A 13,289-nucleotide genomic window follows, 5' to 3' on the forward strand; every position below is an offset into this window, starting at 1 on the left:
GGAGAGAAATTGGAGAGGCTGAGATGAGCTGAGGGGAAAGCCTCATGATGAGGTAGACCTGTAGCGTTATATCAGGAGGTGACATGATCTGGGCACAACTAGAGGTTGGTGTAGTGCATTGGACTAGGGGGTCATGACAAGAGAGAGCTGAAGGGAAACTGGGAGACAAAGGAAGGGAGATACTACAGGTACCCAGAATCAAGGTTCCTCTTTGCCCCAGGTCTCAGCTCCTTACCATATAAGCTATTTCCTTCTCAGGCCGACTCTCCCTGGATTCACAAGAGGGGGACAGCGGCTTGGACTCTGGGACAGAACGCTTCCCTTCCCTCAGCGAGGTGAGTGCTAACAAGCATGAGCCTCTTTTTAACTCCACATCTAGGGGCCTGGTTGCAGTTCTAAGGATTTAGTCACTGTGCTCTGGGTTTCAAAATGGTTCAGATGTTTCTTTCGTGTGGGATCATCAAATCTGGTTTCTGTGGTATCATAGTCAATTCTGTTATATAAAGAGCAGAGTGGAGAGAGAGGTCATGTCATGAACTCCAGCAAGTCTTGAGCAAAAAGGAACAGCGTCACAACCCATCTGAAAGGCATGTCTGCAGTGAGCATCATCTTAGAGTAATGCAGCAAACCCAGCTCAGTCAGAAGTGGCGGCCTCTTTCTTTGCAGATCTTTTTGTTCTTGAGCAACTCCTCTTTTCTGGAGTGGTCAAAAGAATTTCAGGTTTTGGCCTCAAAGGTTACCCTTCCACATGCAAGTTTGCATTTGTAAACTGCAAATATAAGTCTGTGATATAAAAATAAGATTCCACAGAAGAAATAATGATATTAGCAAAATATTTACTTAGCCAGGTTGATTAAGATGAGTTAATTAGTTGAAAACCTGTTTAAAATCTAATCTTAAATAATAGTTGAAAAATATATGTTTGTGGGAAGATGATGACTGGGAAGGACATCCCATCTATGGGAACGACACCACGAAGTGGGTGGAGGGGTTCGGTAAATAATCTATAGTTGACATTATCCTGAGGGCTTGCCATCTGGAGGCAGCATGCAACTTGGCAATGTGGACTGTGGGTTAAGACGGCCTGGGTGAAATCCAAGGACTACATTGCTAGCTGTTCTACCTTCGACTGGTCTTATAATCTCTCCAAATTGTAGTTTCATTGTATGAAAGTGGAAGGAATAATGGTTCCTACCTCAGGGGGCTACTGTGAGAGTCAGTGCACTAATATGCAGTCAGGGCCTTATAATGCTTGGCACAGAGAAAGCCAGTTTATGTATTAGCTGCTGAGTGTGCTCACCACCAAACAAGCCTAGCCCTGAGAATCTTCTGAACGGGTTTTCTTCTCACAAACTCCTCTGTTGCTCTAGTCATTAATGAATCGGAACTCAGTACTGTCAGACCCCGGGCTAGACAGTCCACGGACCTCCCCAGTGATCATGGCCAGGGTTGCCCAGCACCACAGGCAGCAGGGCTCTGATGCACCCGTCCCACCCACTGGCAACCAGGTGAGTGAGCCAGAGCCACCTACAGTTTCCTTTCCCTTGTTTCAGAACTGAGTTACCACTGTACAGCCTTGAATAATCTTAGGTGTTTTGAGATAGACATCTAGAGAACAAGTAGTAAAGAAAAGGAAATAGATGTTTCAGAATTACTTCAGAACACTAATTTTCAATTTTCTCTTCCTTTAGCAGAATCCTTTCCTTAAACAAAATCTTATTATTCACGGGCCTCCCCGGTGGTGCAGCGGTTGAGTGCTGGGTTGCAAAGCTGCCCGCAGCCTCTGCAGCGCTGGTTCGATCCCCGGCCACTGGGCGAGGGTCCCACATGGCGCGCAGACCTCTCCTGCCGCCCGCTGCTCCCCTCAGCAGTGTACTTCATCAGTCTGCCTGCTCTGCTCTCCCTTCTGGCTCTGGTGAATTCTCTCACCCTCCCGCGCTTCTGACTGTACCCAGTGCTTGTATAAATAAATAAATCTTTAAAAAAAAAAAAAATCTTATTATTCACATCCCAATAGAGAAAGCAGATAAATACTCAGCTTCCCTGAGAACTTTCCTGGTTAGCCTCCCCAGCCCCAGAGCCCTAAGGCTCTGCAGAATCTCATTTGAAAGCCATTTGCTGGCAAGGGTAGAACTAGGTCCAGGGGAGATCTAACGAAGACTGGTTTTGGTGGGGTTTTTTTGTTTGTTTGTTTTTTTTTTTTTTTTTTGGAAGATTTATTTATTTATGATTACAAGAACTCAGGTACAGGCCCAAGGTGTGGGAGGTGAGACGATTCACCAGAGACAGAGCAGGGAACAGAATAGGCAGATAGACCCAAGTAAACTGCTGAGAGGAGCAGCGGGCGAATCAGGAGGGGTCTGCTGCGCCAGATGGGTAGCTCCCTGGCCAGGGATCGAACTCGCACTGAAGAGACTGTGGATAGCTTCACAGCGATGTGCTCAACCCCTTGCGCCACCAGGGCACCCCACAAGAGCCTCAACCTCTTGCACCACCAGGGAGCCCTACAAGAAGACTGGTTTTGGCAGAAAGATTGCAAAGAATCTGGCCTGACAATGGAGTGAGCTGACTTGAGAACCAGGGAATTGCCTGTCAGTGTTTAGGTAGAAACTGGGCCCCTACCTGCCAGAGATATTGGGAAGAATCTTCCACTTTTGTGAAACAGTGTTTCTTAAAATGCATCTGCTACCTCAGTAATGATTTTTTTTCCATATCTTTAAACCAGTTATATAAATAAATGTTACTTAATAATTTTATTTAAGCTAACTCAGTTTTTAAAACTTAGATTTATTTTAAAGGAAGTCTGTCATTACCTTAAATTAAAACCAGCATCACACACTGTCTGGTGCTCTGGTTTTACCCATAGGATAGGATTTTGTTACTTTTAGATCCTGGAAAAGAAAATGGATCTAACAAGTCTTAAAATGCCTGGTGTACCAGCTGCTGTGCTAGATCTTTAGGAAAAAAATATCATTTAATTCTCACAATCAGGAAAGGAAGGAAGTAGACAATAGAATCTTCATTTCGGCAGTGAGAAAACTAAGGCTGAGAAAGCTTAAGGGAGTGTTGTTCAAGGACACCATTGTGGGTGGCAGTGTCAGACTAGACCCTAATTTCCCTGAACCCCCAAGCAGGCTACTCTTTGCCTCATGCCCACCCACCCCCTCCATCTCACACCGGGCGCTTCAGCACCAAGTTCAGGTACATCTAATATTCTTAAGGGAGGTTTTCCTTTAGGTGGTCAATAGGAGCAGGTGTGGAGTTATTAGTCTTGGGGCCCTCTTTGTCCTCCTCTGAATTTGTTCATCTTCTGAAAAAGTTTATTTAAAGTGCTACTTTTAAGTGGTGACAGCTAACATAGTACACTTCTTTTCTTTCTTTTTTTTTAATAGAGGCATGTTTTTTTTTTTTATTTATTTATTTGTTTGTTTGTTTTTTGTTTATACATGCACTGGGTACAGTCAGAAGCGCGGGAGGGTGAGAGAATTCACCAGAGCCAGAGCGGGGAGCAGAGCAGGCAGAAGGACCGAAGTACACTGCTGAGGGGAGCAGCGGGCGGCAGGAGAGGTCTGCGCGCCATGTGGGATCCTCCTCCGGTGGCCGGGGAGCAGCCGGGGATCGAACCGGCGCCGCAGAGGCTGCGTGCAGCTTCGCAACCCAGCACTCAACCGCTGCGCCACCGGGGAGGCCCAGTACACTTCTTTTCTTAATAATTGTGTTCGTGAACACAGAAACCTGTGCTATCTATGAAACTGTCAACAGCAGGGGCATAGAATAATGGAAACTTTCTCTCCCTTTCCCTTAAATCATTTTGTACTTTTTGGCACACAGAAACCCTGAGCAGCACTGTGGTAGGCACCAGACTTGGTGGGGGGGGCGCCAGGGTAGAAGGCTGTTTAGGAAAATACCCAGACCCCAAGCTGACAGTCCAGTAGGAATGAGAGGTTCTTGTTTTTTTCAGGTTATACTTCCTCCCAAGATCTTTCACAAACAGGAAGAGACACTTTCTCTCACTTCCCATCCTCTTATGCCCTGTGACCAGGGTGCTCTGCCCCACCCAGAAGCAGTTGACTTCCTGCAAGGGGAAATAATTGTTTCTATTCTCTGAGATGAGGGGTGGGAGTGAGATGTCAGCCTCAGCCAGGCCTGTGTAGCCTTCCCTGCTGCTGCTCAACAACTTCGCTACATAGTTCAGAGCCCCGTCTACTTACTCTCATCTCTACAATTTGGCTCTCTCCCCCAGAGTGCAGATCAAAGCTCAAAACCTTTAATTATTGGCCCAGAGGAAGATTATGACCCAGGGTATTTCAACAACGAGGTAACTTTTCCTGCTTTCTTCCCATTGTTATTCTACCATTTTGGTCACTTTTGACTAGAACAATCTGACCAGCACCAGCTGTGAGGGAGCATGGGCGGGCACCAGACTGGAGCAGGCTATGATGCAGCACCCTGCTTCTGTGCCTCGCAGCTGTCCTTGTCCTTCTGCCTTCCAGAGCGACATCATATTCCAGGATCTTGAGAAACTTAAGTCACGGCCAGCTCACTTGGGGGTTTTTCTCCGTTACATCTTCTCTCAGGCAGATCCCAGTCCACTGGTAAGTCACAGTACCAGCTTTGATTGGTTGCCTGCTTGTATTAGGAAGGAGGATCTCTGGCCTCTGGGCCTGCTCTGTAGATGTTTTAAATCAGATCTTGGGCACAGTCGGGTGTCTCACAAACAGAGACAAAATAGAAGAGAAGCCGCAACCTAAACAGAAGGGACTTTTACTGCTAACTCCATCCATGGCATAAGGAGTGGCAGAAAGAGCTAGACCAGGAAACCACCATCCTGGATCAGCTTAGAGAAGATGGCCTTTGTAGAGTTTCATGAATGAAGGTAAATACAGACCGACTAGAGAATTGAAAGGATGGCCCTTGCAAATATACTGTGTTACTACAAGAAAGTTTAAAAGAGATACAGAGGATAGTATTGAGATTACGAAAGGAGAGCAGAGCCCCTGGAGCAGCACTTGGAGCCAGCAGCCCCACATTCTGCTCAGCTGCTTAGAGATGAAGGTGAAGGGTTACAGCGTCTTCTTCTGGACAAGCTTTGGCCAAGGCAGCAGCAGTAGCATTTCTTTCTGAGGGTACTACTCTTAGAAGCCAGAATCAATATCCATTTATTCATCAGGAATTCATTGAACATCTGTGTGTAAATCCCAAGTGTTGGCACCTCAGAAGTTTTCCTGAGTGAAGGTGGACATTTCCCAAAGGGAAATAAAGCACTAACTCTTAGAAAACCTTGTATAATTAAGTAAATACAAGACACAGAAAAGCAAGGTGGAGAGGTGCAGAACAGAGGCGTGATTGTGTGGGAAGTGGGTGTGTATGTGGAGGCAGAGAGGTGGAGATTCTTTACCGCAGGTCTCTGAAACACTCTTATCCAGGGTTTCTTAACCTCAAAGCCTCTCGCATATTGAGCCGTAGGCTTCTTTTTTGTGGAACTATTGTGTGCATTGTGGGATGTTTACTGCATCACTCCACCCAGTAGATGCCAGTAGCTTCTCTCCCCATGTAGCCATCAGAAACATCTCCAGACTCTGCTGATTGCAGAGACGGGAGAGTTAAATTACTGCTGGTTGAAAACCACTACTTTAACCCATTTTATCTCTTCTCTCAGCTTTTTTACTTATGTGCAGAAGTTTATCAGCAGACAAACCCCAAGGATTCCCGAAACTTGGGAAAAGGCATCTGGAATATTTTCCTAGAGAAAAATGCGGTAAGGCAGTCATGGATTGATTTAAAATTTTATACTCTTTGGACCACTCAGAGGCAGAGGGAACTTTCAGCCAAACGTTTCAGGCAGAGTAGATACAGGTTATTAACGAGAAGTATAGGCTGAGAATTTAGCATCTCTGGATTCTGTTTTAGCTCTGCTCCCTAAAAACCCATCTACCTGTATCTCCTTTGTTCTACCTGTAACAAGGTAGACTACACATTGCCTCTCTAAAATGTTTGGAGGAAGATTGCATCAGCGATGAATTACTCTTTCCAGTATCAATACTCTGGTCCCCCACCACTCCCTGCTTTTGCCCCCCTTCCTGGGACAGAGAAATAAGCCAGAACATTGCACAATGGAGATCAGTGAGCCAGGAGAAGAGCCCAGGTTTCCAAGGCTCAGATTGACTTGCTATCACTGCTCCAAATCAAGATCCAGCAGGAGGAACCCCAGACTATGTGTAGATGGCACTCTGCGTGGGGACACAGTCCCAGAGCTTGTGATAGGGCTCCCACCTAGGAGGGCAGTGTCCATCCTAGACTTCCTACTGTAGTCTATTAAATGATTCCCAGGATGATTGTTCATCTAGCAGTAAGCTAATAAAACTAATGAGATTGGGAAATCAACTTTTTCCTCAAGATACCTATTTGCCTCATTAAGGGGTCTTGAGTAAGGAGGTTAGAGATGCCAGTCATACCCTGTTGGTTGGTACAGAACCCTCACTACCCAGGTGTCGGGAACTCAGGAAGCAGAAGCCAGATGCTGTGTTAATTGGAAGACTTGGTAACATCAGTTAACTTTTCCCTTGGGAGTGAAAGGGAGTGAGAAGGCCTTCAAATAGCCTAACAAAGGTTCCACCTTGTTGCTAAATTGGCACCACGCCACTTTTTGGAACATTCATTGCTCATAAACCTATCCTAAAACTCAGATCTACAGGCTGGAGAGAGGTGAGAGGCGGATGGGGTAGGGAGAAGGAAGATGGCCGTGTTCCAGAGCCCTCCTTGCCCTGCATATGCCTCCTTTGTTAACCCAAGGTGTGAACCTCACCACTTCTGCCCCCTCTCTTCTGTTTTGTAGCCTCTGAGGGTGAAGGTGCCAGAGATGTTACAGGCTGAATTAGGTAAGTTGGCTCCTTGGTCTCTTCCTGGGCCCTCAGAAAGCTCCAGGGACAGAGAGGGCATAATCCTTGTGTTTGACTAGCTTTCCTCTATCTAAGAAAAAATAGGGACAGTCTTCCAGAAGTCCTCCCGGTAGCTGATGGATAGGCACAGGGGTGACAGACCCTGCCTTGGAGCTCGCTCTGCTGATGCAGCTTGGCCCAAAGAAAGAACACTCTAAGGAGACGTGGGCTCATTTTTGCCAGCTCTCCCCTGACCTCTCAGGGCCTCAGTTTGCTCATCTAGTCAAAGAAGTTGGGCTCAATTAGGGTCATCCTAGCCTGGTCAATCCTCAGAATCCCTTGGAGAGCTCTTCAGAAATACAGAAACCAGGGCCTCATCCATCCCGCCTCATCCATGTCCTAGGATATCTGGAGTGTTTGGTGTTTTATTTTTGCTTTAGTTTTTAGAGTTCCTTAACTAAACTTGGTAACAGCTGGTCCAGAGGGAGGACCCAGTGTCCTGGGAGACTGCTTGGCCTTCTCATTCTCAAGGCCTGAGTAGAAAGGAGAATGAGCCCTAGAATGTGCACTTTGAAGTCACAGGGCAGCCAGCACCTGGACACTCATGAGAGGGGCTTTATAATTTCTCTAGTTAATAGAGTGTAGAACACCCTTGCCTTGGGACTTGGGTGTCATGACTCCAGCCCTGAATTCAGGAATAACCTGGTAGGTCCAGGCCTCTGCCTCCTTAAAGCTAACAGGAGGCCAGAAAGTCAGCCTCCCTTCCTGGGGCCAGAGGAAGCTAATAGGCTTCAAGATGCTTACAGAAGCAGCCTCATCTTCCCTGACATGCCAGTTCACTTCTGTCTTCCCTCGGCTTCCACACAGACGCGCGCCTGCGGAGTGGTGAGGATGCTCGTGCCCTTCTCTGTGATGCCCAGGGGGCAGCCATGCCAGAAATCCAGGAGCAGATCCTTGACTACAGGTTGCCTTGCCTTCTATGCCCTCTCCTCTCTGCCCCTTCACCCTTTTCCTCTCCCCTGTGATATGGTCTTTTGTTCTGTGCACACTTCCCTCACTCTGGGAGCCTGTCTCTGAGTGTCTGTGTGCATTTGTTTCTTCCTCTGTGTTTCTGACTCAGAACCAAGCGCACCCTGGGGCTGGGCAGCCTATATGGTGAGAACGACCTGCTGGACCTGGACGGGGACCCTGCCCGAGAGCGCCTCGTGACTGAGAAGCAGCTGGCTGCCCTAGGGGATATTTTGTGAGTCAGCAGTCCCTCTCCCACCCACTAAACTTGATGAGCAGACTAACATGTTGCGTGTGTCTGTTTCCAGACCACTCCCCCTCTTCCACTTCTTGCCTGAGTCTTCCTCCCCTGAAAGACAGGAGCACCCCACCTCCTGCTGCATTCCCCAGGCCCAGGTTTGCCGCTGTTGCAGGGAGTTGTTGGGCCTGGAGCACCTGACAGTGGTTATGACACCACAGGCTTGGGAGCGTGGTGAGCTTTCGGCTTCTCCTTTCCAGTCCTCCTCCTGACCTTTGTGCCTCTGTAGTCATATCTGACATGCGTGTGAGAGCCACGCTGAGTCTCCAGTGGATATAGTTCCTTCAGGAGGCAAATAGGACTGGCTTATGGGAAACTGAGCCGTCTGTTACTGATCACATCAAAAGACTAACCTAACTGAGGTTGAAGAACCTCTGGCACAACCGCTGGTGTTGCCCCTTTCCACTTCTGTTTTCTGAAGTGTTGCAGGCGCCCGTGATGATGTTGTGAGGATGCTTCCAGTCTTGGAGGACCATTTGCCCCAGTACTCCTTCTCTACTAAGTAGTAGTATGACCTTGGTCACACTGTTTCATCTTCTTGGTCTCATCTATAAAGTGACAAAAGTTGGGCTAGATGATTTCCATAGTCTCAGCTAATGCCGATATTTCAGTTCAGCAATTGTGGAATTCCGACTGTGTGCTAAGCACTACTCTAGCTCCGGAGTACATAGTAAACAGAACAACAGTTACAGAACTTATATTATAGTGGGAAGAGAAAGCTATGCAGAAAAATACGTACATTGTAGAGTGTGTTAGAAATACAAGTTCTGGGGGGAAGTAGAGCAGGGGGAGAGGGCAGGAGTGCCAGAGCCAGTTGCAGTTTTAGAGCCGTCAGGGTGAATGAACCTCGTCCAGAAAGTGACATTTGAAGAATGTACAGACAAGTTGTCCTTGAAGACATCTAGGGAAGAGCATCCCAGGCAGAGGGAACAGCCAGGGCAACATGGACATATGTTTGAGGGACCATGGCAGCCCAGAGCAGAGGGGGAGCAGGTGTGCCAGGCTGGAGCGGAACAGGCGGGGCAGCCACCTGCTACTGTTGTAGGATTTGGCTTTCACGCTCAGTGTGAGGGGAGCCATCGAGGTGATGGGAGACTCGGTGGTGGAGAGCAAGAGAAGGTCCCAACAGGGAGGCCAGTCACAGGAATCCAAGCCCCAGGGACTCAGACCAGTATAGATGCGATGGCGGTTGTGCAGAGAGGTCAGTGCTGAGTAGGTCTTGACAGTAGACCCAATCAGAGAATTTCCTACAAATTGAGTGTGGATATGAGAGAGACAAGTCAAGACTTCATCTTTTTTGCTTAAGCTACTCAAAGGATGAGAGGGCCACCAGTTGAGATGGGGAGGCTACTGGTGGAGTTGTTCTGAGGGAGAAATCAAGACCTCTGTTTCAAGCACATTCAATTTGAGATCTTTTAGATCTCAGTCTGGAGACTTGAGCAGGCAGCTGCATACCTGAATCTGGCATTTGGTAAGATGGGACCAGACAAGGTTCCACAGGAAGGGCATGCTATTTGGAAGCAACCTTCTGACCTTTAGCCAAACCCAACTCTTCCTGGGCCTTAGTTTCCCTTGTGGGCAGATGGTGGTAATCACCTAACCGCTGCAGGGCTGGAGGCAGAGCTGAGCCTGTTCAGAGATCATGGGCACCGCCAAATTAAATGGAATTATAATTGACAGCTTAAGGTGCCCCTGCTTACAGTGGTTTCTATTTAAAGCAGTGGAGTTTCAGTCTCAATAATAGCAACACAATACCTACTATGGATTATTTTGAGGATTAGATGGGTTAGCACATAAATAGTGTAGTGCCTGGCCCATAGATACAGTCCCAGGTCAGTTACTCTTAACCATTTACCTTCTCTAAATGGGTTTCTTTGAGCTGGTCTCAAGTATCACCTCTGTTCTCTCCCCTCATTCTTGCCTCAGCGTTAGCCCAGTCCTCCTGGCTTTGCTCTAGATGGACACAGGAGCACAGAAACCTCTTCCTCCATAGTAACGTCACGGGTTGAACCAGATACCAAGACGCTGTGTGTGCCACATTCCCCTTCATGTTAGCAAGAAGGACGTCATTATCATCATCACTCTGTGCTGAGCTCCTTAGGAGAATGAGAGCTCTCACCTCCTGAGTTCAGAGCTGAGACCAAGAGTCTGAGTCTGCCCTTCTCTCATCCTCCTCCCTGCTTCCCCACCCTCCCATTCTCCAAGGAAGAACTGGCCCTCCTCCCAGTCTCAGCACAGGCAAACAGGCCTCTGTCTTTTTGGTCTGAGTCATCTGTTCTTTCTTTTGTTCCAGATCCAAATACGAGGAAGACAGGAGGTGAGTGGGTTCGAGGTGGGAAAGAGTGGGGTTGAGCTCCCGTGCTTTCCATCCCTGCAAGTCACAGGGAGTCCCTAGCATCATAGGCTCTCGTAAGCCACAGTCTGTCCAAGTTTAGTTCGCTGGTGAAACTAGCACAGTCAGGTCCTGAGGTCCAGACCCCTGACTCTCAGGGATTACTGCCTGGGATGAGGACTGCTTCTCAGTGTGAAGCCTCCATACTGCCATCCCTCCTAACATCTCTGCCCGTGGTCTCCTCTTCTTCGTCAGAACTAGCCCTGTGCCTCCCTTCCCTCAAACTACCTTTAAGAGTGACGGTGATAGGATCGGCCTTGTTAGATCTCCTGCAGTGGGGATCCCAGCACTGTTTCCTGTATTGGCACATATGTTCTCAGAATGTTAAAATAAGTGTGTGCTCCCTGAGCATACACATACTTAATAAGGAAGAGAAGATAGCATTGGAAGCTTAAAAGCAGAAGCATTTGCTGCATTGAATCCACAAAGTGAATAATATGTCTACTGAATTGAGAGCCAAATATATTTTTAAACACAGAGGTCTGGACAGTGTCATTTGTGGCATTTGGAAGCTGCCTGACAGTGCTCTTCCATACCTGTCTGTACAAGGGGTGGGGTGGTAGAGGCAGTACACCTCAGCAAAGGCCAGTGGTGTATGTCCTCTCCCCTTTGTCTTTGCCTCCCCTTACACACGCATAAATGCCAGAGGATCCTGGCCCATCCTCCAGCTCTGCCCATGACTAGTGTGCCTACATTTTAGAGAACGGACATCCTTCCATCCTGTCATTAGGAAGAGTTCTGCTGAACTCCTGAGAATAATGTTTCTTCTGAGAATAATGCCAGCCATTTAGCCAACTTCTGCCTACAGTCAGTCCCTTTTGTGTTCCAGGCCTCCCTCTGAATTCTGACCCCAAAGTTCTCCCTTCACCATCCCACTGGGTGCTGAGGACCTTGTTAGAAGTGGGATTTTGTTCCTTCCACCTGCTGGAACATACATGGCCCAGCTTTCACCAGCCCCTGTTCCTCTCTCACAGCGCCCCCATGGACTTTGCCGTCAGCACCTACATGAGCCATGTTGGGATCCGTCTTCGAGAGACACGACCCTCCAACACAGCCGAAAAGGCCCCATCTGCTCCTGACAAGGACAAGTGGCTGCCCTTCTTTCCAAAGACCAAGAAGGTGACAGAACTCCCCTAGCAAGTGCCTTCAGGTCTCTGTCCTCAGCAGCTTGGGGAAGCCAGTTCTCAGGTTCTTTCTGTCACCTATAGAAGTGGAGTCCATGAAGAGTCCCCTTCCCCCAGGTCAGGAGATGTGCTGCTCAGGACACAGACAGGATGTTACACTCCAGATACTAGCCTGTGGCGAGCTTGGGGGCAGTGGCAGAGGGAGTGGTGACCAGACCTGGTACCGGGACCTTCTCCAAACCACAGTGCTTCTTGTCTCAGCAGAGCAGCAATTCCAAGAAAGAAAAGGATGCCTTGGAGGACAAGAAGCGAAATCCCATCCTCAAATACATTGGGAAGCCCAAAAGCTCTTCCCAGACCAGTGAGTATTGGGGAAGCAACCACCTTCAGCAGTGATCTAACCTGCACTTTCCAGGACATTACAGGAGCACAGCCCCACACTCAGGCCACAGCTTCCTCTCAGTGCACTGCGCTGTCCCCTTGCCACACTTCATACAGGCTCTTTGAGCTGCAGGTAACTGCTTCAGGGCCAGGGAGGCCATGCAGTCCTGGATCTGAGTTTATGAACTCAGTCAACTGTAGCTATCAGCTGGCCACGCAGGACAGTATTTCGTCCTTGGCAGAGATTGCTCTGTTGACCCTCAATACCCCTTCAGCCTTGTCCATGGGTTCTCTGTACTCCTGAGGTCTTGTGTGTTAGGAGCAAATCCGGGCCCTTAATGGGGAGTTTGAGTCACTACTAAGCAGAACTAGGTGAGTAGGTGGCAGGTTTTAGACTCAAAGCTTCCCCTAATACCATATGTAACCCAAAAGTCAGTTTATCCAATCATTTATTTCTCCCAGCTGTGTCTGAAATGGCTGCTGGCCCTCCCAGTCGGTATCTGAAGACCCCACTATTAGTGGGAATCTGTGAAGGGCCATGGGGTGAGCCTGCTGCTTTTTCTGAAGTTGCTGCTTTGGGGGAGGTAGGAGGGAACACTTCGAGATCAGCCTGATTTTTACCAGTACCTTTTCATTTTCCAGCTTAATGTAATTTTTGTTTTGACTCTTGAAACATTTAATTTGACTTTTCATGGTTTACTTTTGTTTTTGTTTGTTTTCTTTTAGCATTTCATAATCCCTTGTCCCCTGTGGAAGGTAAAAGGACCATTTTCTTTGGGTTTTCCTTTGCATTAGCGTTGAGTTTCTGTTTCCTAAATCCTCTCTTCCCTCCTTCCCTTTCCCTTCTTCATCTTCTCCTTACCTGTCCCTCTCTCCTTCCCTTTTCCTCACTCCGTTTCTCTTTTTTATGTTCTTCCTTGTTGCTAAAACTGCTCTGTGACATACATCACTGCCCAGGGGGCTCCCTCCCTCTGCTGAGGACCACACTTAACCAGCCCAGCCCAGAGTGCGCAGGGGCCCCTCCTAGTGCCTCCACAGAGGCCTTCTCCTCAACCCTCGGCAAGCATCTATAGCTGAGGCCTTTCTCTTTTATTCTGTTACCTCTCCACAGTGGACACTAAAAGCCTAGGCTTCTGTATGAATGAGGGAACTCTCACACACTAAATGTGCAACAGACATTCCTCAGGTATTTTGGGGTTATTTTTAAT

General features: G+C 48.0%; 1 protein-coding gene across 9 annotated transcripts in view; it reads left to right on the forward strand.

The window, feature by feature from the left end:
• The window catches only part of ARHGEF11 (Rho guanine nucleotide exchange factor 11), a 101,306-nt gene that overhangs the window by 70,721 nt on the left and 17,296 nt on the right, over positions 1-13,289 (forward strand). For 4 of the 9 annotated variants that reach the window (XM_054691434.1, XM_054691440.1, XM_054691441.1 and 1 more), the window contains 12 exons: positions 259-335; positions 1,371-1,508; positions 4,244-4,318; positions 4,494-4,595; positions 5,660-5,758; positions 6,836-6,878; positions 7,746-7,842; positions 7,999-8,121; positions 10,478-10,501; positions 11,551-11,695; positions 11,962-12,061; positions 12,808-12,837. In XM_054691434.1, coding sequence (XP_054547409.1) covers positions 259-335; positions 1,371-1,508; positions 4,244-4,318; positions 4,494-4,595; positions 5,660-5,758; positions 6,836-6,878; positions 7,746-7,842; positions 7,999-8,121; positions 10,478-10,501; positions 11,551-11,695; positions 11,962-12,061; positions 12,808-12,837 — 1,053 coding nt within the window. The remainder of the gene's footprint in view (positions 1-258; positions 336-1,370; positions 1,509-4,243; positions 4,319-4,493; positions 4,596-5,659; positions 5,759-6,835; positions 6,879-7,745; positions 7,843-7,998; positions 8,122-10,477; positions 10,502-11,550; positions 11,696-11,961; positions 12,062-12,807; positions 12,838-13,289) is intronic. The other 5 variants (XM_054691435.1, XM_054691442.1, XM_054691437.1 and 2 more) reach the window with 4 other exon arrangements.

This window comes from Talpa occidentalis, unplaced genomic scaffold (genome assembly GCF_014898055.3).
Source record: "Talpa occidentalis isolate TD23 unplaced genomic scaffold, MPIMG_talOcc4v2.1 talOcc4.9, whole genome shotgun sequence".
NCBI classification, from domain to species: Eukaryota; Metazoa; Chordata; class Mammalia; order Eulipotyphla; family Talpidae; genus Talpa; species Talpa occidentalis.